Source organism: Ambystoma mexicanum, chromosome 6q, assembly GCF_040938575.1.
Source record: "Ambystoma mexicanum isolate Mex_15411 chromosome 6q, UKY_AmexF1_1, whole genome shotgun sequence".
In the NCBI taxonomy this organism is placed as follows: Eukaryota; Metazoa; Chordata; class Amphibia; order Caudata; family Ambystomatidae; genus Ambystoma; species Ambystoma mexicanum.
Window position 1 is genome coordinate 291,799,250 of NC_090937.1, and position 25,706 is coordinate 291,824,955.

At 46.2% G+C, this 25,706-nt stretch overlaps 1 protein-coding gene across 5 annotated transcripts in view; it reads right to left on the reverse strand.

The window, feature by feature from the left end:
• PALM2AKAP2 (PALM2 and AKAP2 fusion) overlaps positions 1 to 25,706 on the reverse strand; it is a 1,039,983-nt gene that overhangs the window by 218,171 nt on the left and 796,106 nt on the right. Inside the window, exon 1 of one of the 5 annotated variants that reach the window (XM_069630776.1) lies at positions 11,816 to 12,081. The exons of the other annotated variants lie outside the window; for them this stretch is intronic. Coding sequence (XP_069486877.1) covers positions 11,816 to 11,848 — 33 coding nt within the window. The 5' untranslated portion in view covers positions 11,849 to 12,081. Of the gene's footprint in view, positions 1 to 11,815; positions 12,082 to 25,706 lie in introns of those variants that run through there. 5 annotated transcript variants of the gene reach the window in all.

Here is a 25,706-nt window from a genome sequence, read left to right on the forward strand (position 1 = left end):
CTAGGAAACGTTGAATGTCCTTAACCGAAGAAGGCGATGGCCACGACAAGATGGCATCCACCTTCTTGGGGTCCATAGTAACCCCCTTGTCGGATAGGATAAATCCCAAGTAAGACAATGAGGATTGAGCAAATGCACATTTCTCAGGTTTTACCAGAAGACTGTGATGTTGTAGTCTGCGCAGAACCTCCTTGACATGACGGGTATGTTCCTCCTGGCTCCGTGAGAAGACCAAAATGTCATCCAGGTAAACCACTGTGTTCAGGTTAAGAAGGTCGGAAAACAATCGGTCCATGAATCTCTGGAAAATAGATGGTGCATTTACTAGGCCAAACGGCATGACTTGGTATTCAAACAACCCATAGGGGGTGCGAAACGCCGTCTTCCACTCATCTCCTGTTCTTATGCGGAGTAGATGATACGCATTCCGTAGATCAAGTTTAGTAAACACAACAGAGCCTTGGACAGCCTCTAGGATCTCTGATATGATGGGCATAGGGTATCGGTCTTTTATGGTCACTCTGTTTAACCCCCGATAGTCGATACAGGGCCGCAGCTCCTTGGTATCCCGTTTGGGTATGAAAAACAGAGAGGCCCCAGCGGGGGATTTGGAAGGTCTTATGAGTCCGTTGGCTAAATTATCATCAAGGTAGCATCGGAGTACAGCCTTCTCCGATACTGAGAGGGAATACATCTTCCCAAAAGGGACCAACGCTTTTGGCACAAGGTCGATACCACAGTCCTCTGGGCGATGTGGAGGGAGTCTAATGGGGGTCTGCTCCTGAAAGACTTCGTTGTATTCTGAAAGACATTTTGGGATGCAATGGATTGTACTGCCTTCAACAGCAGACATGGTCTTCACAGTTGTGAATGTTGGTTCTGGAAGGCATTCTCTTAGGCAAAAGGCGGAATGGAAACTTAGTAGGTTCTTAGTCCAATCCACCGTTGGGTTGTGTTTCCTGAGCCAGCCTATTCCTAAGATGACAGGGAAATGGGCCACCCGTATAATATCAAACTTTATGATTTCAGAATGCTGGTGTATGGACACCTGAATCTCCTCAGTGGTGTGGGTAATGAGTCCTGAACATAGGGGTGTACCATCCACTCCTTCAACCTTTTGGTCCTCCTTTTTCTCAATTCTTAGCAGACCCATCTTATCAGCCCAAAAAGTGTCAAGGAAGTTTCCAGCCGCACCACAATCGAGTAGAGCCTGCGTCTCTACCTCTCTATTCCGGAAGCGGAGTTTGATGGCTATCACCATGAGACGCACATCTTCGCTCAACTGAGAAGAGGCCACAGAAAGTGTAGTGTAGGAACAAGGTGTAGCCCCTCGATAGTCCGTTCCACTGACTATCGAGGGCGGTCGTTTCCCGATCTCCTTGGGGGCACATCGGGACAGTCCCTCAACAAATGGTTGGCTCCCCCACAATATAAACAAAGGTTCCCTTCACGTCTCCTCTTCTTTTCTTCTGCTGTCAATGGAGCTCTGGTGCTTCCGATCTGCATGGGTTCCTCTCTGGCGTGGCGCGATACAGGTGAGGAGGAGGCGGGGGGTGTATCCAAGAAAGATTGTGGACCTCGGACCTTCTTCCTTTCGTTTCTTCGTTCCAACAGGCGAAAATCGATTCTTAGAACTGCAGTTTGAAGATCCAGAAAGGTGTCGGGGCGCGGGATCCGGGCAAGCTCATCCTTGAGCTCTTCTCGCAAGCCCCGGCGGAATATGGCATACTGGGCCTGCTCTTGCCAACCTGCCTCTGCAGCAAGTTTCTTGAAAGTGGAGATATATGATAGTAAGTCGGTACTCCCTTGACGTATATCCAACAGGTCTTCGCTAGCCACGTGTGAGCATTCGGTTCGCAAAAAGGTGTGTCGCAGCAGTTCTTTAAAGGCCGCATAGTCCTGCAACACTGGGTCTGATAGGGATACCAATGGAGTAGCCCATGCCAAGGCGTTTCCCGTCATGTGCGTGATCATGAAACCCACCTTGGAATGATCTGTGGAAAAGGCATTTCTGCGGAAGGTGAAGTGAATATTACAGGCCTCCAGGAATTCCTTAACCTTTCTTTCCGAGCCATCGAATTTACCTGACACCAGGGGTAGTGGGGGTAAATCCGTTGTCTGTTGTTCTCTTGCAGCTACTCTTTGTTGGAGCGCCACGTTGTCAGCCTTTAGTGTTTGGACCTCTACGTTGAGGGTTTGGACAGCTGTCACCAGCTCTTGCAGTTGTTGTGGCGTAGCCATGTTTTCTGTTTGGCGTTGCAAACTATCAGGACTGGCAATATTGGCTACGGGTTTTGCTAGGTGATCGGCTATATCTTCGTCTTCACTCGATTTGTAACCCTCCCCTGTCTCTTCCTCCTCACCTGAATAGTCCAGTTTCTTCCGGCGGGTAAGTCCTGTGTACGGCTTCTTCTTTTTTTGAAGATATGGTCTACCTCGGAAAGAAGCCACCGTGACTCTCAGACAAAGAAACCCCACGGTGACTCCCCTCCGCGACAGCCAGAGGGGAAAAAGCCACTGGAACGGCAAAAAACCCCTGTATCCAATATAGACGTGAAGATAGTTGGAGTAGTCAGCACAATCGTAGGTTGAAATCCTTCGCCGAAAACCCAGATGATGGTAAGGTTGGCGATTCCGCGAATCGAGGGAATAGGAGATGGCAGTGTACAGGTAGGTACCCTTCAGGGTGGAGGACAAGAGCGAACAGAGAATTCCGAGGGCAGTGTCTCTTGGAGCGAAGAAATTCTCAGCAGAGATTCAACACGGGAACAGAAACACAGGAGAAAGCAAACAGGATACAGAGAAAGGGGGGGGTCCGTAAGGAACGGGAGGTGGAGAAACAACAGGAAGATAGTAAGTAGACTATCCGAAGGGAAAAACTAGCGCAAGCAACAGGGCGATAATAAACACAGTTGCAACGCGCCGAACCGCCGGCAGCCGAGTGAGATATATACAAACGGCGGCGGCCATCTTGAAAACAACTAGACCGCGTCTGATAGACGAGGAGGAACGTAATGGAACATTTTAATGGCGTCCTCGCGTCCACCTTCGCCACAAACGCCAGTCGCTGGCGGCCGTGACAGGATCCAACTCCGAGGTTCGAGGGTGACTGCCGTACAAAAGAAAAAACGGGGTTTTCCCAGTTCCCGAATGGACAGAGTTATTGTAGGCATACTCGGCTATCCAAAGGATATCTTTCCAAGTTTTTTCAGTTTGTTGCAGCATGCAGTGTAAATACTGTTCCAGAGTTTGATTGGTCCTCTCGGTTTGTCCGTCGGTCTGAGGGTGGTGACTGGTCGATAGTCTCACATCAATTTGAGCCGACCGACAGCAACTTCGCCAAAAATGAGAAATAAATTGACTACCTCGATCCGAAATTAGAACCGAAGGAAAACCGTGCAGTCGGACGATGTTTTCGAGAAATTCTCGGGCCAGAGTTGCTGCTGTTGGCAAGCCTTTGAGCGGAATGAAATGCGCCATCTTGGAGAATAAGTCCACGATTACTAGAATCGTATTGTATCCGGAGCATGGAGGTAGATCGGTGATGAAGTCCATAGAAAGCGTATGCCAAGGGCGAGGTGGGATGTCAATAGGGCGTAAGAGGCCTGCTGGTCTTTCCTTTTGACTCTTGTTTTGTGCGCATACTCCACAGGACATTATAAAGTCTCTGATATCTTTTTTGCAAGACGGCCACCAGAAGTAGCGCTTGATCTTTTCTGAGGTCTTGGCTATACCGGGATGACCTTCCATTAAAGAGTCGTGATAACAAGAGATTACTTTTTTCTGTAAATCTGTGCTGGGTAGGTATAATCGTTCTTGGAAATACAATAAGTTGTCCTTTACTGCAAAGTCCTTTCCCTGCAGATGCCAATTCTGTATGTCTGCTGGAGTTACAAGTTGCCTGGCTTTATCCTTAACTTCCTCTATGGATTCTGTGGCGATTACACCCAGAATTCTTTGTTCGGGAATGATTGGTACAGGTTTAGGGTTGACCAAGTGTTCTTCCACTCCCATCCGAGAAAGGGCATCGGCTTTACCGTTCTTTGTACCAGGTCGATAGGTAATTATGAAGTCAAACTCGGCAAAGAATAATGCCCAACGGAGTTGTCTAGAGGATTGGGCTTTTGCGGTCTTCAAATATTGCAGGTTTCGGTGATCCGTAATCACAGTAACGGTGTGTCGGGCCCCCAGCAGATAATGCCGCCAAGCCTTAAAGGCAGACTTGATAGCCAGAAGTTCCTTGTCAGTAATCGTGTAATTGATTTCAGGAGGCGAGAATTTGCGGGACCAAAATGCCACGGGATGCAACTGATTGGTTACCGGGTCCTTTTGTGATAGAACTGCCCCCATGGCAAGGCTTGAAGCATCAGTTTCCACGATGTAGGGGAGTTCGGGGCGAGGGTGTTTTAAGATTGGTGCAGAGATAAATTTAGTCTTCAAATCCTGGAAAGCTTGTTCCGCCTCGGTAGACCATTCAAAACGTTTGTTTTTCTTTAACAAGGCAGTGATGGGCTGGACTATTCGAGAGAATTCGGGGATAAACCTGCGGTAAAAGTTAGCGAAGCCTAACATGCTTTGCACACCTTTTACGGAGGATGGTGATGGCCATTTGAGAACTGCATCGACCTTCTTTGAATCCATACGCACTCCGCCAGGTGATAATATGAATCCCAAGAATTCAACTTCAGTCACGTTGAAAACACATTTTTCCAACTTAGCGAAAAGTTTGTGTTGACGCAATCTTTCGAGGACCATTTTCACGTGTTTCCGATGTTCAGATTCCGATGAAGAATAAACGAGGATGTCGTCAATGTAAACAACAACACATACATCTATGAGCTCTCTCAGGACATCGTTCATAAAATATTGAAAGGCGACCGGGGCATTGCAAAGTCCGAAGGGCATGACCTGATATTCAAATAGCCCATACTTGGTGCGGAAGGCCGTCTTCCATTCATCGCCCTCTTTTACTCGTACCAAGTGGTAAGCTCCTCTAAGATCCAGCTTTGTATATATGCATGCTTTTCTGACTTGGTCCAGGAGTTCAGGGATCAAAGGTAACGGATATCTATTCTTAACGGTGATCTGGTTCAGGGAGCGATAATCGATACAAGTTCTAAGGTCTCCTTCCTTTTTTGGAACGAAGAACAAAGCTGAAGAAGCAGGGGACTTGGAAGGACGAATAAACCCATTTGCCAGGTATTGATCCAGGTATTGTCGAAGGTGAAGGTTCTCAGGCTCGGTGAGGGCATAAATTCTAGTACAAGGAGGAGTAGATCCAGGTATCAGGTCTATCTGGCAGTCATAAGACCTATGAGGAGGTAGAGAGTTAGCCTGATCCTTCCGGAAAACATCTTGGTATTCTAGGTATTCGGGAGGTAACTGGGGAGTCTCTGAAGAAATTGCGGCCAGTGCAACACCAGGTGGAGGGTGACAAGTAGAGACACATTCTGGAAACTGGACCGTTCTTGCTCGCCAATCGATCAGAGGACTGTGTTTCTCTAACCAAGGTATTCCTAGAATAATCTGAAACTGAGGGGCCTTGATCACATCGAACACGATCTTCTCATGGTGTCCATCTTGACTTACTAGCGTCACCTCTTGAGTGGTATGCGTTACTGGCCCGGAGGCTATCTCCGTACCATCCACCGTAGTAATGACGTCCTTTACAGCCTTGGGACAAAGAGTTAGATTCATCCTCAAAACCATTTCATGATCCACATAATTGCCGATGGCACCGCTGTCGACGTAAGCTTCAATTGCATGTAATCGATCCGGATTATCAGGGCTAATGAGGACCATAGGTATCACGAAATGCGAGGTCACGGAACTGGTTTTCACGCTCGGCAAGAGGACCTCTATTCTTGTCGGGCGAGGTCGTTTCCCTGCTCAGAGTTTGTAACTTTGGTAACTGCAGCTCCTACTGCCTTCTTGGCAGGTTTCACCGGACAGTCTCGAAGAAAGTGCCCTGAGTTTCCGCAATATAGGCATAATTGCAACTGTTTCCTCCTTTCCCGCTCCCTTTGTGTTAGAGGACCTTTCAGACCCCCTATTTGCATGGGTTCCCCGGAGTCTACTCCTTTGGAAGGAGTTGGCGGTTTGGAAAATACTCGAGCATCAAACTTGGAACGATCGGCCTTCCTGTTCTGCAGCCTGTGATCTATTTGAACGACCAAGTCTATATAATCCGAACAGTCTTGTGGGGGATTCACTACTTGGGCTAAAACGTCTTTGAGCTCTCCACGTAGACCTCTATAAAACAGCGTAATCCTTTTGTCCTCAGGCCATTGAGTTTCCACTATTAGTCTATTGAAAGATGCAATATAAGCCAAAAGGTCTTGATTACCCTGTTGCAACGAAAGAAGCTCATTGTCCAAGGCCTGCCCCTGTGAATGTCTTGCGAACAGTTTTTCCATACTAAGCTGAAAGGCTTGAAAATCATGGAGAACCGGATCATCTTGATTAACTAGAGGGATCGACCAGTCTGCCGCATTGCCACTAAGGTACGAAAGTACAAAAGCTACTTTTGCTTGATCAGTTGGAAAGGCTGCTGGCCGGCATAAGAAGTGCAACCGGCACTGATTGATAAATACTGCAAACCTCTTTGGGTCACCAGAAAATCGTTCGGGCGGAGCCAGAGGTACATTCCTAGGTAGGTTGATCTGCACTGGATTCATAGAGGATGTTGAAGGAAGATTTGCCCCTGATGCGGGTAACGGGGTCTGTCCGGCTTGTGACTGTAGCACTTGTCTAGCAAGATTGTCTGTTCTCTCCTTGGAAATAATTAGTTCCCTTCTTAGAGCATTCGTTTCCTGACGAGCTGCATGCACTTCTGCCCTTAGTTCCCCAAGTAACCGGGCTAGGGGGTCAGTATCCGAGGTTTCCATAGCGCCTGGGCGAGGGTTTTGCGGTAGGCTTTGCGTTCTGTAACGCTCACCTGATTCTCGCAGAGGCGCCGGTCTTGACTGGGCGACTACCGTATCTTCAAAGGTGATGTGTAGCACCCGGTTGGCTCTTTGGGCTGGACCTCTGTGCACTGTATGCCTGACGTGTAGAGTAAGATGTCTGCAGATAGAAAATATGGGGTTAATGAACTGGGGTTATTGGGGTGTCCCTATCTCTTTCCTCTTCTCCTCTCCTGTAGACCCCCAAAGGTTAACGCTCTCACCTTAGGTAAGTGAATGCCGAGCTCTCCATCTGCCTCGGGGCAGGGTGCTGTAACCAGTTTCTTCACTGGATAGGTAGCGCAGGCCTCTTGACTTCAGAGGACTGCTGTCCATCGTTTACTGCACGAACGGTAAGTTTCGAGTCATTCAAATGTCTTTAAAGTCTTTAGTAATGATGTCTCTTGTTTTGCAGGGTTCCGGCGATGGCGGATGACGGGCTGAAGTGAGTTGAAGATGGAGCCCGTGTGATGAATAGAAGCGCCTGGAAGCACGTAAGTAAGCGCTTGTTGCCTGCTTCACTATGCGCTCTAACTGTCTTTTTATTTTGCAGGTACGAGTTCGGAGCGGCTGCAGGGTGCCGGAATACCCACTGGATTAGATGTGGAAAGGAGTAATGGCACGTGAGTATTAAAGTTCCCCAATGTCTTTAAACGCACCTTGTTTTGTCTTTCAGATGCGGGATGCAGCGCCGAAGGCCTCCGGAGCGTGCGAAGAGTTGGTAAACTTGCCTTTCAGATGCCGGAATGCTAACCTGTTCTTTCTTGTCTTTATAGGTGTTGCTGAAGACTGGATTCAGGATGGTAAGCCTTTGCCTTTCAGATGCCGGAATGCTAACCTGTTCTTTCTTGTCTTTATAGGTGTTGCTGAAGACTGGATTCAGGATGGTAAGCCTTTTTCCTTAGGCCCAGGACCGGATGCAGAAGACACGATGAGCGTTCTGCTGCAGAGGTTGCAGAATAACGCAAAGCAAGATTCATCCACCGGGTGTGGTTTAAATAGCCTCCTGTAGTGCTTAGGTGTCTCCTTCCACAGCCACGCCTAAGTAAGAAAAGAGTTCCTGGTAAGAAAAGAGTTCCTGCCTTCCAGAAGAGTTCCAGTGTTCTGAATCTAGGGAGTGGCTCCAGCCCCACCCAACAGGAAAAGTAGTTCCAAACAGAAGAGGATCAGAGGCTCAACTGGCAGGCAAGTAAGCAGCATGGTCTGCTGAAGGTAAGTCCACCCAAGCATTATGAGCCCGGCGCTTCCAGCGCTGGGACTGGGCATATTTATGAGCCTGGTGCCACTGGCGCCAGGACTGGGTCCAAAAGGTCCCAATTGGGACTGGTTGGCACTCGGAACCTGGGTTATGGATCTGCTTCCAAGGGAGTTGGGAAAACCCTGACCTTTTGGAAGCAGAGATCATGACACATACATACAAGGCCCAGAGTAGGCTGTGCCGAGATTCGAGAAAACCCTTGACTGGAGATTGGGCACCGCACAGGTAACTGGCTGATAGAGGGAGAGCTTCCAGCTGTCCACTTGCAGGCAGGAATATACCTCCCAATGAGCGTGAGCTACACTCTTGCTTTCAAGTACAAGTTGAAGGGCTGTTGATATGGGGTTTGCAATATCGGAAGTAAAATGGGCTTGCATACAGGAACAGGTGAAAAAGGTGTTGAGAGAGGAGAGATTTAGGCTTGCCCAATACTTCATAGGCAGGGTTTATATGACCCCCATCGAGGCTTCATGCTATTAATGAATGGGTATCTCATTGCTGTCCTCGGTGTGGGTGCGATCAGAGGGATTTTGGCATAAGGTGTGAGAATGTCCAGTGAGATCGACCTACTGGGGACAGGTGATACACAGAGTCAACTCTTGAGTGCATGGGTTTTACGGATGTAAGCCATCCGTGTGTCTGTGGGGATTGGTGCCTGGAAGAAAGAGAGATAAGACCCAGACAAAGATAGAACAGTTTTTGCTGCTCCTGGTCAAGGGTCGGATTGCAATTTCATGCAAATGCCCCCAAAGGCCTGGTCCTATTGTCGTGGGTTAGAAATATTCAGAGCTGGGGCCTGGCCGAGATGATAATGTTATGTAAACAGCAGGAGATGGAAGGGGAAGAAAGGGGAGGGATGGTTTGGGGGCAGATGAAGAACGAGTTGACAATGTCACCAGTTTTGAGACCACACTGAGGGGTGGGGATTTGAGAGGGGCTGATGGAAGGAGCGAGGATGGAGAAGGGTGTGAATATTGGGAAGGCATCATGAAGCAAGACACAGACAGCAGATTCAAAGTTAAAAAAAAATGGTTTATTAACTCAAATGTCAGGATGGTTGAAGGCCTAACTTGCCCTATGCTAATGTGGGATTTCCCCACATAAACAAGCTAAGGAAGGTCTGAGTCAGTATGTTCAATGTAAAAGTCCGTGTCCAAAATCTACCCCTGCCCTCACAACTAAAGCTAAACAATGTTTAGGGATGCCAACAATAAAGGAAATGGCGATCAAAACAAAGTTCTGAGCTTCATCCAGCGCTTAGCCTCCTTTTCAGCTTCCCTTCCCCAAGTTCAAGAAAGTTATACAAAAGTCTCCAGATTACCTTTCTCAAATCCAAAACAGTTCCACAAATCCTTGGGGTTCCCTTCCCAAGTTCAAGGTAACACAGTTCCACAATTCCTCGGGGTTCCCTTCCCCAAGTCTTCAACTTGCCACTTAATTCTGGTTTCAGTCTTTCAATGTTCAACACAACTCCAGATCAACTTGACACTCCTTCTGGATTGAATTTACAGCTCACTTAAATTACTCTGCCTCGGTTTACTTCAACAATGTCTTTGAATTTCACAATTGAGGGTTCCCTGGTCTAGGCGCAGTTGTCAGAGCACACTGTCACCCATTACGGGTTGCGCAACCAGGAACCCTGGGCTCTTCAGCCCTCACAGGCTCTTCTATATTTGCTCCTCTGTAAAGATTCCCACTCACTTAAATTCTCCTTGTCGGCCTCTTGTCTTTATGTGTAGGTTCACATTCACTTGACTCTCCTGGCTGACTCTCCTGGTTAGCTATTGGCTTTGCCACAATGTGTCACATATCCTCTGGCAGTCTTGTATTCATGCATAATGTTCACTGCGTGGTGGTTTCTTTTCTTTCCCACCTTTCGGTCATGCTCTTTCGCAAACTTCCACACTTGCTCTCTTATTGTGTATGTTGCTTTAAAATGAGCACTTCCAGAATTATCTTTCATCTGATCGTAGTTTTGCCCATAAAGTTTTAATTCGATTCAATAGTCAATATTTGCGACTATTTACTTTGCCGCTTTATTTTCATTCAACCATGGCTTTGGGTTTGTTTCAATCTGCACATGTCATTTGGTTCATTTGGCATTCGTCTGACTTCTAAGCAGCCCCTAGTGACATTCCCCTTGACTCACCGGTTGTCGGCGTTCCGTTTGGGCAGCTGCATCGCTTCTCTTCTGCTCTGCCTGCTGGCTTGCCTCTAACTACGAGCCCCGTTTGCCGTTCGGTTGCTTCTCTGCGCTCGCTGGCAGAGGCTCCCACACCTGTGGAATTCTAACAGGCCAATGTGCTCTGGGCTCACAGGTCCTCAGGATCGTCTGCCGGCATCCTAGCTCTCCTGCTTGATGCACCACGGCAGCCTGCTCATAAACAGGACTCCCTGTTGGTCTCTCACACACAGGACTCCCTTTTCATCCTCTGAGTGTTGCTGGTTTCCTCCCTTCGTATACGGTTGCAAGTGTGAGTTTCCAATTAGCATTGCCTGACCACAATTAGAGGTGCATGCCTGACGTTGGTAGCATTCTGCAGGCATCTTCCTCATCTGAGTACTAGTGTGGTGAAATGACATACTGGTGTTCACTTCTCCTACTCGTCTCTTCCTCATCCCAGTACCGTGGTAGGTTGAATGAGGAAAATTAGGGGGGAGCTGTTTTACAGTAGCCCATAAAGGCCAGGGGAGGATTAGGTTGGTTTTCGGAAGGGAAAGGGGGATACCATGTCTCTCCTGTGGGTTCGCTCTTCCCAATCCCCAAGGACCCTCCACCCACGTGATCCTCCCTCCCTTCTCCACCTCCCAGGGTCAGGTTCCAAATGCGATGGACTTTCCCTGGCCGCCTGAGCAGAGGATCCAGGGGCAGTAGGAGTAAGGATTCCCTCAGGTTTCTCACAATATGAAAATAAAAACAGATTTAAAAACCTAGAAGTGTTTATAGTTGCCCCACTTCCTAAAAGAGAATCATCTTACCCTTTCCCCTCACCAGCTGTATAAGAACCATCTGTCATTCACGCAAGAGCGCGCCCACAGCCCGGAGGCTGCTAGCACTATCAACACATCCCCACACTCAGTCTCACTTTCACATGGAATGAGAGCAGAGATCATATTTTCTCTGCAACTGTATTACTATTATGTGAACACGTGTTTGTTCTGCGACCCTCACCACCATAGTGTCCATAAATCGCTCAGGCTTGTGCAAATAGTGGCGTAACCATGGCGTCTGGGTCACGATGGGCACGCCACTATTTGGACAAGCCTGAGCGATTTAAGAACACTACCTTAAAGACAAAGGTAGTTTTGAAGGCAAAGGGAAAGGGGGAAAAGGTAGGAATATAAGGGGAGCAGGAGTAGAATAGAAGTGAAAAACAATTGGAATGGTGCGGTGGGGGTTGAAGGGGAGGGTATATGGCTGCGGTAAAAGGGGGTCAGAAGCACAACAACAGAGTGGCTGGCACGTCACATGAACATATCTCAAAATGGTGGAATGCTAAACATCGGAATTACAGATACCCGTCAAGAACCATGGAATACTTGGCAATAATGGCAATCCTGCCACAAAATAACACTGCTAATAGTTCGAATCAGGCACAATTCAGCGACCTACCAGGAGAGAGAACAAGGTCCACACAGCAATCATGGCTCCAAGGCTGCTGCCAGCACCGTCACACGGGCGAAGTGCTGTTGTTTTTTTGTAAGCACTGCGCTGTCAGATGTCGCCCCTCTGTGCTCCTCTCCTCACATGAGGGCGCAGTAATGGCAGTGCCAGCAGCCGGATGAAGGTCGGGTAAACTTCTAAGAGCAAACTTCTGTGAGCCGCCGCAACTCTGGGTGCCGAGCAAGCTACGCAGGTAGCCGCACACCTGACAGACAGCACTGAAGGAAAACACAACCGGTTTCTCCTCTGCGAACCAGGCTGACGGGCCTCAAGGGCAAAGAAAAAAAAAACTCCCGCATTATTCTCTGCATGTTCCTGGTCAGAACACTAAAAGAACTAAAAGGTTTAATCATACACCCAGCTATTCTCGCTTCCCGTACGGTCCACTTTATAATGCGTGATGATTTTGTATGAAGGTAATTGAATCTTATACTGCGCAAAAGTTTTACATCAAAGTCTAATTTTTGTCAAAAAAAAAAAGTTGCCATTTTGTAAATTATCTCATGTAATTGCTACATGCATGCTTTGCACTAGGAATGAACAACAAACCCGAGCTCAACCAACCACACACGGCTGTCGCGCGTCACAGGTTGCCATGTCCACAGCTGCTTAATAACACAGTAACTGCACTAACTGTTCTTTCCAGAATCTTGTGTTTGTTATTCGCGCCACTGATGGGCGATAAAGAAATAATTAACCGCCCAACCATCCGCCAACGATGACTTCAGATACCATGACAGTGTGACCATTAATGACAGTAGGGCAGGCAGAGAGGAGTCTGGGAAATTATGGTGCACGAGAACTGTAAAGGGAAAATCCAACAGGCATGTTTGATACATGGTATCTGAGATAGCTGTCCACTTTGTTTAGGGGGGTAAGTTTACAAATGTTATTTGATTGACACTGCTCTGGGGTGCGCCTTGACTGTTCAGGCCACTTTCGTTGAGGGCTAATTCCAGACATGGCTGCTTTGTCCAAAGCTGTTAGTAGGAACACAGCACTGGCACTTTTTACACGCACCTTGCAAATGGTAGCGGTGCATGGTATAAATCAGCATGACATCACCAGCGGCAGGCTGGGGAGATGGCGACGAGCCGACTAGAAAAGTAGTGGGCAGGCTGGAGGATGAGGTCGGGTTGTGGGTAGGAATTGACAGTGGCCAAAGTGAGGCATTGAGGGAGTGTTTAAGGCGGAGTGAGTGGGCCCAGCGAGAGATCAGGGATTGTGTGGGTGAGAAGGGATGAGGCTAGGTTAAGAGGAATGGCGAGGCCTGTGGGGGCAGCGGCAGCCTCGCAGATCTCCCTCGCTCTGTTCTGATTCTTGGGCTTTGGAGCTGGAGCAGCAGTCGCAGTCCAAGGTGGGCAATGGCACAGCAGGGGACACAGCTACCTAAACTGAGCTCCCACAGCATCATCAAGCCTTGGTGCAAGTTAGGACCGGGCACAGGGCAAAACACTAAGCAACAAGGGCACAGGACAAGGCCTAGCTCATCTTTTCATGGGCTTGGGAACATTTCAATTACCGGTATAGTGGGGGTTCAGACAGGATGTACCAAGTACCAAGACTAAGGCTGCAATAACTATACATTTTCGACACAATTTATATGACTGGAAAGCTGGTGCAAAAAACGGCGAGACTGTAAATAAAATGTTGTCATGCCGAACATTGTTGAAAGAGTTACACAATGTTTTATGATAAAATAAAGTGATTGAATTAATTAAAACATCCACACATGTTAGGTGCACCTCCAGGGCTTTTGTCGGTTAGAGGAAGGGGGTCATACTCATTTTAGGTGGTAGAAAGTCTGAAAAACAACTCCATGTAAAGTACAGGAGAACAAGAGGTGGCAGGAGGGATGGCTTGCAAGGAGAAGGTTCCATCGTAACTGACAAATCAACGCAGAGCAAAGGTGGGGGCTGGGAAGACTTGGTGGCAGTGAGGGGTGTCAGAGTTCCGAACAGAGGCAAGTGCCACGCCTGCTGAGCCACTTTCCACTGAAACACATTGCTGTCCATTCAAAAACATGCCTGTCCATATAGTTCAAAGTATATTTAAAAGAAAACATATTTCAGCTATTGGGCACACACTTGATACCCTTGTAGCAAGTTCTTAGGGCCGGCATTGCTTGACTGCATTTTTAGAATATCTGTACTGGTACAGCGTGGTATGTTCAGCTGACAGTGTGTCTAGGGGCACACAGACCATTGGCTCTGTGTTGCAGACTTCGTACCATCTGTATTTCTCAGGGGGCTACATTGGCACTGCCCAGTGACAATTGAAAGGCAGGTTGCAACTACCAAGAAATCTTGCTCCTTTCATTTTCCTGGACTTGACCTCACCAAAAGAAGGGAAGTCATAAGAGGAAAAAATGAGCTGACTGGGGACAAACCATCCCGAATAGGCACAAATGAGTCACAACAGGAAGTAGCAATAAGCAAATGTTTCAAGTTAGGGCCAGAAACTTGCAGCTTGCAGCTCCTGTGAATGCTATTTTATTTAGTATTTCCATATTACTAACCTTAGTGGGGTGTCCGGTCAAAGTTTCGACTCAAAAGGGTCGAATGACAAAAAGGTCGAGTCAATTGGACCCAAAACAAAGGATCGAATTTTTGTTTTAAAATGTATATTTTCTTTTGCTTTAGTATAGGTAAAAAACGATGTTTTACACCAAAAACGGGGGTTTGGGGATGGGGGGACTCCTCCCCCCCCCAAAAAAACAAAAAAAATATCATTTGACCCTTTTTTTCGGTCGAATTGACTCGACCCTTTTGTCATTCGACCCTTTTGAGTCGAAACGTTGACCTATAACCCCTTAGTGGTAAAGATTTCAGTGTTGGGGAACAGAAACTGTGGCTCTTACAAGGGAGATTGCAATTCATGAGCTTGTGTCAGATTTAGGGACTGGGGGCGCCTGCCACACAATATTCAAGTCAGTTGGATGGCTGCCGTGCATGCAGACTATGAGAAGCAACCAGGTCTTCATTTCATATCACACCAAGGGTGGCGGCAGTGTTTGGCAGAGCAAACATGTCTATGATGGGTGGTCTTTGCAAGAGAACATGCCGCAAGTGAAGCCTATCTTCTGTGCAATGTGAAACTGGATGCTGACAGTATTGAGCGTGCACCAAAGCTTAGATAGTGAGGCGTTTCCAGTACTTCCATTTTGGTGGCCTCGTAAACTGAAAACTCCATTCATTGCTTTACAGTTTAGAGCATCCTATAAGCCTTAGATGCTAAGCCTCTTCCAGTGCTTCCCGTTTGGCGGGCACATTTGAAGAAAGCTTCATTCATTGCTTTACAGTACTGAGCATTCTACGAGTCTTAGATGCTGCGCCTCTTTCAGCCATTCCGGCTCAGTGGTGTGGGGTTCAAATTTAGCCCCATGACAAAAGTGAACTTCCCGGGCCACGTGGGCCTAAAAGTGCAGAGCATTGAACACATTGTGGATTGGCAGAGAGAGGCCAGCAATTCATTTTCAAACTGCCGGAAGTACGCTGATCCATGGATAAAACAGAGAGGCCATAGAAAGGTGGGCCTTCTACAGATTGAAAACAAACCAGGAGCATGGAATATGACACTACACTGCAGGAAATTCAACAGCAGTATTTTGTTCTGAACTGCCATATCAAAATGCTGTGTCCAGAGAAATAAAATGAAATGGGCCATTCATTTGAGTGACTAGGCCAAAGGCCTGAAACTACTTTCCATCACATGTGACTGATGTCGAAAGTGCAGCCTTGCTGACGCAGAGTGCAAAGAATGAAGGGTAATTTAGCAACACTGAAAACAATGATCACGGAAATGGGTGCATTTGCAGCTTAGAACAATAAACACAGGGGAAAAGGAATCTCCAAATGCCAGATTTATGTGAATATATGTTAGGATGTAAAGATTAACATTTAGCACATGATGCAAGATATTAAAGGGCCTCATGTGTAACAGAGATTATAACCTGTAAAATCACCAGTGTCTTTTCAGAAGAATTGGCTTTAGTTTCTGCTCGGCACACTAAAACAGTGATCCCCCCTATGTACTATCTATCTAAAACATCTTTTTGAAGCTGCTGCATGGATGGAAAGGAATTTATGATTGGTTGAGGGCAGCAACTGGGTAAATAAAGGCAGCCATAAAATGAGTTGAACTTTCTAAAATACTTCAAATTGAAACTCAAATCTGTGGTCCATCTAACTAAGCTTATGACATTTGATGGACACCAGAAGGTGTTATCTGATTGAGGGGTGGAGTCAGACCCTCTGCTCAAAGAAGATTAGAAAAGATGGGCATTAGCCCCGGAAGAAAGAATGTAAATTACTTTATGGCAGGCTTGACTCAACAAAGGCCATGCCTGGACCCAGACCTTGGGAACAAAGAAAACCTGCCAGTTAATTGGTGGGAAAATATGCATGTAAAATATTGTTACATTGGAGCGAATGCAGGATCAGAAAATGTCATGAAGCAGAAATTCAGGAAGATGATAGAGGATCAAATTAGATATATGTATAGGAAATTTTGTGTTGATAAGTGTTATATTTTGTGAATAAATCAGGAATACCTCTCATTCGAACCCGACACATCATGCCGACACAGGACATATTTTAATAAATCTGTCATAATGAGAAGAACCCGGTATGCTTAACTGTAAAGTCAGAATAATTGCCATGTTAAGAGTGTTTAGTGCAAAATGTAAATGTGTAAAAATATAAATTCAGGGGGGTAGCCTTAACCCTCCCAAAATTTGGGCTTGGTAACTGAAAAGAACTATCACAAGAGAAGGGGCTATGCCTGGGTAAGGAGGATGAGAATAGTGGTTCGATCCCAAGTAAGAGCCAATAAGCTGGCACATCCTAATATGAACAATTTGGTGTGTGATTATGGGTTCATAAGGTGTCGCACAATGGGAATCAGGGAGAAATGATATCATCTGAGTGGGACTACTGCTGACTGAATTGTTGGAGCAGGCCTGGGAAGGACTAACATGGATCTATTATAACAAGGAAAATAAAAAAAGGGATTAATGCTGGAGGATATTCTTGATTGAACATGGAGAGGCCTCTAACCCAGTCTGGATGTTTGCACTGAGTATCCAGAAGCCTTGATGATTTTTCCCTATGAGATGAAACCCAGAGATATTTTGTATAAGTAACTTGCCCAACCAAACCAAATCTTGTGGGGATCTGTGTGATGTAATTGTTCATTGTATTGATTGGGTGGGCACACCAAATTAGATCCTTAGTAATTGTACTAAATAATAAATGAATTAACACGTGTATAGCTATCTAACACAGGGCGATTTTGTTGAAATTCAAACTCAACAACATTGCTTCCAGTGTGAATAAAAATATAGTCTGTAAAGTAATTGGGTATTCCTATTTCTGATTACCAACCTCAACATTCCCTGAAAGCAAGGGGTGCATAGAAAGCGAAATTCACAACTGTTCACCATCACTCAGACCATGCCTTAAAGCAGAGCGGTGATGAATGTCAACTGAATATCTGGGTTTCAATGCTGGTATAGAAAAGCGTCTTGCAAATTAAATAAAGCGAAGTCCCTGAGTGAAAAGCATACTCTATATTGAGCGTGGGAAAGTGACTCCTGATAGATGAGGGATTCTCGATTGCATTCTGGTGAAGGAAGAAGCACTCTATATCAAAAGTGTGTTGCTTTTAAAAATCTGTTGTGCTCTAACACTGCTAGCCTTGCCTAGTGCGCAGGGAAATTCAAATACAAAGCGCTGCATGTTTGAAATTGTTTTTACAAACAGAAAAGTGTCGCATATTATTTAAATTAAACTTCACATTAAGAGGAGTGCCAGGTTTATGATCTTGTCAAGTTTCAAGGTGCCACTTGTTATTAAAAGTGAACCCCACAGAAAGTGTGTTGAGTGTACATGTTGTGGGGTTAACAAGTCTGTGACTTGTGTTATCCTGAACCAGCTGTTTTCATTTGGTGTAAAAAGAAAAATAATTGTTAGGAAAGCAAAGCATTTGGGTCACGGCGTGAGGTGGAGTGCTTTGTGATTTTGTATAAATATTAATTTTCCTATTCATTAATAAAAAATATCTTCTTGCTATACACCAGCCTAGTTCTTGGCTTACCTAGTGTTAAGGGGTGATGGGTCTACCTGGTATTATATTAGTCACAGACAGGGCTAAATTGAACTGAAACAGAATATTGGTGTGGCGTTTTTGTTTGGGGAGGGAAAGAATTCCTTTCATCGATGGATGCGGCATGACTATATCCTCACAGGGGGCACATATGCTGAAAGCTTGATTCATTGCTGCACAGTTTAGAGTATGCTCTAAGTCTTTGATGCTGAGTTTTTTCCAGTACTTCCGGCTCAGAGGTCACATGTTCTGAAAGCTTGACTCATTGCTTTACAGAATAGAGCATTCTCCAAGTCTTAGATGCTAAGCTTCTTCCGGTACCTCCTGCTCACAGGGCACATGTTCTTAAAGCTTGATTCATTGCTTGACAGTTTAGAGTATGCCCTAAGTCTTTGATGCTGAGATTTTTCCAGTACTTCCGGTTCACAGGGTGTGTATGCTGAAAGCTTGATTAATTGTGTGCCGTTGGTGCACATTTGCACCTTGTTTCACTCTTTCCTCTTCAGTGATCTCGTGCTGCCTCGGACACCCTTCTTGCTTCTGCTTTTCCAGAGATCTCGGTTGTTCCATGCACTGAGGAATGAAGGCGATGTGCCTCTGCGTGAAGACACCTTTTTAGTGTACGGGAAGCTTAGTGGCTTTGTTGATAGACAGTGGAAGCTACTGGCCATAAATGGGTTTGATACTGAAGGTTGGAGATGGAGATCTAATCACACCCAAGAGAAAACAGAGAGTAATGGAAATGTTCCTTGTTCGTGCAGGGTGTTCGTTGCTAAGAATTCAGACACCAACACTGTGGTAAAAATCCTGCCAGAGACTGATATTATATGCAGCAAGACACCCTGTTCCTCTTGTATTGCTCTATTGGACCCCATGTGTCTGAGCTGTGGAAGAGAAGGGGTTGGGTTTTGAGCACCGCTCTGAATCACAGGAGGTTCTAAGACATTTTCATAGACAGAGGCAAGAATTTCCTCAAGAGTTGACCAGCCTTGGAGAATCTCAAGCTACTTTGTGGGGTAAGCCGGAAGAGGCTGGAAGAGTGTTGACTGAGTACGAGAGCAGCAGTGTGTCATCTTGAATCCTCGCTACTAGGCAGTCCGTTGCACGCCAGCCGTTGTTAGCGTGCAATGGATTTCTAGGGATTTAGGTATAGCAAGTTAGTAGCTGGTGACACCTGTTTCTACTAGATCCATTTATTTCAGGCAGGTAATGAAAGCAAAGACTTAATCGCCAGATTGTGCCGTGCCGGATAGCGGCCTGGCAAGGGAGACAGTCCATCATTGAACATTTTTCTCATATTACCTCTCAGCCCTTCAGATTAATTTATAAATCTGTCAGGGTAGAATAACTTGGGGGAAATATGGGAGTATGTGATTAAATATCTCTGAATCAAGTCTGAGCTTCACTAAAGTTCCCACCATGCCAACGTGGGGAAGGTGCTCTGTGATGTCACTGAGCAATTTCCAGAATTTGAAAAGTTTTGAGATGGATATGGATTTTTTCTGTGCACGAGTGTAGAAGGACCCCCTGAACCCAAAGTGGTTCTCCAAAAGATGTGCTATAAACCTTAAACAGTTTTTGTTCACCCATAAAACGATATGATTCAGAGAGCAGATACATAATTCTGGAAAAAGTTGGTTCAACCAACCACGTCCCCTCCTCTTGTAACTTCTGATGCTCAACAACCTGAATCCAGGTTTGTTAACGCGCAGTAACTTCAGTCAGTGATTGGAATAATGAATTACTAAGGTGTGCTGCAATGGGTCAGTAGTTGCTCTTGAGACACATAACATTTGATGGATAATGTGCCTTATTTTGATGATGGCAAGTCCGCTCTTGAAGGGTTTCTAATGAGTGGTTGCAAACTGCACCCCACCGCTGCTCGCTTTATGAGGGCATTGTGTGGCACTATTCAGCAAGTGGGTCACAGATGGCAAGTTCCTTATTAAACGGGGGTCCGTTTATCCCACTCGCATCAATCCTGTCACATTGGTTGCGATCTGCACGTAACTCATTCCCTTTTCACTGCCTTTAAGAAAGTAGCCACTGGCACAAGGCACAAATGTCCCTGTTTGAAGAAAATGCATTCAACGGGAGAGAGGGAGAGAGGACTGCACAGCTCTCTGTAGTGCGTGTGCGAAATGAGCCAGAAAACATGGTGTTGATGCGCAGCCATCTTGGACATTCACTTCCATTTACTGCATTGAAATAACAATGAAAGCCTATGTTTTCTTGGCCTCAGCAAGTAAACATGTATTTCTGCAGCAAAGACAAGGTCACATATTTATGTCAGATGACCAAGCCGGGGAGAATAGTTGTTGTGTTGTCCACCGAAGGACAAGCCAGAAAGGGAGTCGGAACGCTCTGCAGGTGTAGTGATGAGGGGCAATGGGAAAGGAAGCAAGGAGAGAAGCAGTTTTTTTGTCTGCTTCTAGCTGAAATATTCCACTCTTTTTGCGCCTCATGCTTATTGTCTGCTCTTCGGCCGAGGGCAACATGGTAACCCATGAAGGGCGGGGATCGAAAGTAGCCCCATAAAGAGTAGAGGTTTTCCTCTTGGAAAGGCAGTTAGAATTTGAACCCTGGGTGATGCAGTCTCGCTGAGAGGGAGGACGCTCCAGTCCAGATCCCGTTAGGATGATCAATCTCTTTGCCTACCTGCTGTGGGACTAAGTAGCGTAGTAGTGGCCGAGATGAAGGTGTCTTCTGCAACTATCCTAACGGTGATGAGTTTTTTCTTTGTCTGTCTATAACTGATTATGTGTGTATTTTTCTTTCTGTGTGTTATGAGTGAATAAAAGGCCTATAACACAGCATTTATTTTATAACTATAACCAACGTTTTATGTGCAATTCTTTCCCTGAGTCCAATAACTGATTTTGCAAGGGTCCGGAGAACGTAAGTAGGAGATCTTGCCACAGGGCCAAGCTAAAGCAAAACAATTGGTGATGTGAGCAGGGCCTGGGAACCTCCTTTTCACCCATTGGGTTATGGTAGTTGAATCTCCGAGGGGTGGGGTGTAGTGCGTGTGCGAAATGAGCCAGAAAACATTGCGCGATGCGCGGCCATCTTGGACATTCACTTTCATTTACTGCAATGAAATAGCAATGAAAGCCTACGTTTTCGCGAGCTCAGCAAGTAAACATGTATATCTGCAGCAAAGACAAGGTCACATATTTATGTCAGATGACCAAGCCAGGGAAAATAGTTGTATTGTCCACTGAAGGACAAGCCAGAAAGGGAGTCGGAGTGCTCTGCAGGTGCAGTGATAAGGGGCAATGGGAGCGAAAGTTAGGAGAGAAGCTGTTTTTTTTCTGCTTTTAGCTGGAATATTAAATTCTTTTTGCGCCTCATGCTTAATATCTGCTCTTAGGCCGAGGGCAGCATCGTAACCCAAAAGGGGCGGGGATGGAAAGTAGCCCCATAAAGAGAAGAACTTTTCCTCTTGGAAAGGCAGTTATAATTTGGACACCAGGTGATGCAATTCCACTGAGAGGGAGGACGCTCTGCTCCAGATCCCGTTAGGATGATCATTCTCTTAGCCTACCTGCTGTGGGACTAAGCAGCGTCATATTGGCAAAGATGAAGGTGTCTTCTGCAACTATCCCAACAGTGATGAGTTTTTTCTTGGTCTATGCATAACTGATTATGTGTGCATTTGTCTTTCTGTATGTTATGAGTGAATAAAAGGCCTATAATGTGGCATTTATATTATAACTATAACCAGCTTTTTATGTGTAGATCTTTGCCTACCTGAGTCCAATAACTGATTTTGCAAGAGTCCGGAGAGCGTAAATACAAGATCTCTCCACAGGGCCAAGATAAAGCAAAACACTCTCTGGTGCTGCACAGTCTCAGGTTGCGGTTGTGGGCTGCAAGAAGGAGGCTCGCTCTATATGCATTCTTAGAAGTATTTACGCTGCATTTATTAACAGATAGCAAGAGCAGAAATAAGTCAGCGAGCATATATTCAACCAAATCAAAACACCTTTCAGTGTCACATTAATGCATTTTTTGACATGTGGCCCATTCTGCAATCATGCAGCATGCGGTGGGGGAGCATGCCCGCAACCCCCCACCATGCCGCTCAGGAGTGATACCAGAAGGCCCAAGACCTTTGATCTGTACAGAATATCTCCTGATCACTCTCATCGGGCCCCCGTGACTCCTACCGGGCCAAAGCCTTCTGGCAAGCAACAGTTAGCCCACTTCACCATCGGACCCCAGGCACCAGAACTCCCTGGGTGGGTGGTACAAACTCTTTCGGCGAGCTGGGTCCAGGTGGAACCACAGCGGTAGGATCACTAAGGAGGAGGTGGTGCGGTCTCCTTCCCATGAGTGGCCTTAAATGTGGCTGTTCCAACCGCAGTGCTGCTGCCTGGCCGCCCAAAAGCCATGGAAGTCACCCTCACTCCCTAACCCCACCACCTCCCAGCACCACCCGCACTCAACAGTAACGCCACATCATTGGCAGATGCTGGAAGAATGGGGAGTGGGTGTGGCACATAAAGAGGTTTGTTGGCTCGGCTCCGCTTTCCCAAACCGGCCACCCTGCCACGTGTGATGCTTGTCACTAAGAGTGCCTGGTGCAGAGCAATGTAGAATGTTTGCCCTGTGCCCGTCCCCTGTTTTAGACCTAGCATCTGCTTTCTTGAATAGCACCAACAGAACTCCCTCCTTTAATAGATCTGCTGGGACCACCCACTGGGACAGTTAAGACGGACTAGAACTGCTCATAAATGCTGGTCACCAGACTTGGAGTGTGGTGACCTCCGTTAGATCCTTGTAGACAGGGTATGTAATAAAGTAGTAGCCTGTTGCCAGACACTATGCCATTGAGCAAACGTGGCACAAAGACCCTGCACAGTGCATATCTTCGTTCCCCTTAGAGGGCTATACGAAAGGATGTTAGAAAAACCCACAAAAAAGCAGGCCTATCTGCAGGTTAGATAGCTCATCGGTTAAGCACTCTTCTTTGACATGGGGCAAGTCTGAACTTCATAAATTCAAATCCCAGGAAGGGATCCCAGGAACTCGGCTCTTCACCCTTTTGAGGTTGATAAATAGGGCACCATTAAATTAGATGATATCAGCTATTATTACAGCACTCAAAAGCAATGAGAATCCGTACTAGTTTACCCAAGTCTGGTATTAATGTTATCTGTAGAACACTCCTGCTCAACAAACGGTGAGCTACATAAGCAGTGACAACTTCACGGTGCGGCTTTCAGACCCACTGTACGCTGTGTTTTGGTGCAGTGCTTTTGGCGCTCGCGTTTCAGTGTGGGACCTTGGGCGCAGGTCCGTTACAGGCACGCCCTGTTTGCTATGGCCAGCAGGATGCAGGAACCGGGCACCGTTTTTTTTTTATGTTTGCATAAATATATTGCCAACCAAAGCATGGAAAATGCATTGCTTTGGTCGACAGTATATTTAAGTAAACACTAGCTGCTCAGAGCATGCAGCTGTCCTGTAGGTGAACTCAGCATGCAAAAATATGTTGCTGTGTCCCGCGTGTTATGTTGGCAGGACAGAGCAACCTGCTTGTGCACAGAGCATGTCCAGCAGCTGTCCTTCTTCTTCTTAATTATCAGATGCGTGGGCAGACCCACGCAGGCGCTTCCCCATCCTAAAGGATGATGTACACCAGACCCACCAATCAGTACTTAGCTCACATAATCTCACAACTCCTCCCACCGCCCAGTCTGCCTCACAAAATCCAACATCACACTGTTCCTTCTCGTGCCTCTCACTGTCCAAATTCGTATATATGCCTTTGAATTTAGAGACGTATTTTTTGTTAGGGTGAGGATTGTGATCAATGAAAACAGCTGAGTTCAACTTGCATCATTCGCTCAAAATGGTTTCTTGCGGAATCACTTTCAGACATGTTTTACATTTAAAATTGTGGGCATTCCAATATTCCCATAATGCTCTTTGCTTTTATGCAAATCGCCAGGCTTGTGTTCTATCAAGAGATACTGTGTTCCTGACCTGGGGCCACACCCCTGGGCTCTGCCTCGTTCGCCCCAGAGGCTTTCCTTTCCAAGGAGGAGACGATTCCCCAAGCACATTGTTTCCATTTCCAGCACTGGATACAGGTCGTATGGAAATGAGCCAATTTTGACCTTAGGAACTATGTAGTTCCTACTTTGGAAGGAGCGGGGGTGAGAGGGCCGCTCCTTCAGAAGGGCCGGACATACATTTGAGAGGGCCTTTACACGCCCCACTTTGCTTCATTTTCCGCTGCCAGGTCTCAAACCCAGGTCGTAGTTGAAAGGTGATACTGTTATCCCCAAGAGCAGATGAAGTGGTATGGTCAGAAGGTGTGAGGTGCTAGAGCGCAGGGTCCTGCTTGGTGAATATTTTCTTACTGTTTGCTTCAGGTATTGTGGGACTCTCCATGCACACATTTATGAGCAAGGGTCAGAGTCTTAAATTGAATTCTTCGGTAGCCAGTGAAGATCCCTACAGTACTGTGACATATGGTCCCTTCTAGTTGCATTGAAAATTATTCTGACAGCGTCGTTCTGGATTGTCTGCAACTTTTGGATGTTTCCTTTGCCTGCACAGCTCAGTAAGGCGATGCAGTAATCCAATCGGGGCATAATTATGGCCCATACCAGAGTCTCAGAGTTTTTTCGAGATACTAGTGGGTTGATCTGTCTTAAGATTTTTAAATGGTAATGCTCATTTTTAGTTACTAGGGACATGTCTTGCTAATATATGCACAGAAAAGGGAATTCATGACTTTGTAGTTCTGTCTAATTGGCACTGCAGTCACGGTACATCCAGGATAAATATACTGCTGTATTATCACTGAGGAAGGCACTGTACAGGCAGAGCTATTGATAGCTCTGTGTGTTTGGTAGCACACCCACCAACAGCCAATTGTATGTTATGAAGCTTTTATACTGTGCCAGTCATTACCGTAGCAGCCCCACGTTGCAAATGTACATCCATGGTAGCGAGCAAAGAAGACAGACTGAACTAAGGATTGCGCGCCAAACTTTCCACACTTTGCAATGTTCATACTTTTTCTTGGTGCTGTAAGAGCACCATGGTGAAGATGGGTGCAGTATAAAAGCTTATCATCATAACATGCTGGCAGTGAATTTTAAATGAGTGCACCTAGCAGCGAATGCTGTGGGGTGTATTCTCGCAGAGGCAGTGGGAGGTAGGTGCGCTGTGGCCTTGAGCGTTTATTCACTTCCAAGCCGAGCTCCCTAACACCCAGAACATGGTGAGTACCTGGAAATTTGATAGCAATCCCTGGTCGTGACACTCTACCTAGAATTTGAAGGCAAAACGTGACAATGGTGAAAGTAGCACAGTCTTTGATATGATATGATAGGTTATTTATAACACACTTAATACCCAGAGGTTTCTAAGCGCGGACCCGGAGATTGAACTTGTGTTGCTTCATGTTGTCTTGCTTCTAAGACGAGCACGTTGCCCCTGAGCTATCCTCCCGAGACTTTCATTGCAATAGCTAGTATATGATAAAACTGAATAGCAAATAATGAAAGTACAATAATGGTAGTATCGGGGTATTTGATGTCAATATCTGGCAAATGGCAAAAGTCAGGCAATCACCAATTCTTTGCCACAAACAAAGCCCTAATGCTTTCTAGCTGCCCTGTAAGTGACACAGGATGATATGTCGTAGCGCAATGGTTCTGCTTTGGTTCTTCTCATTGTGTAGATCAGCCCATTAGGCAGTTTCCTAAATTGA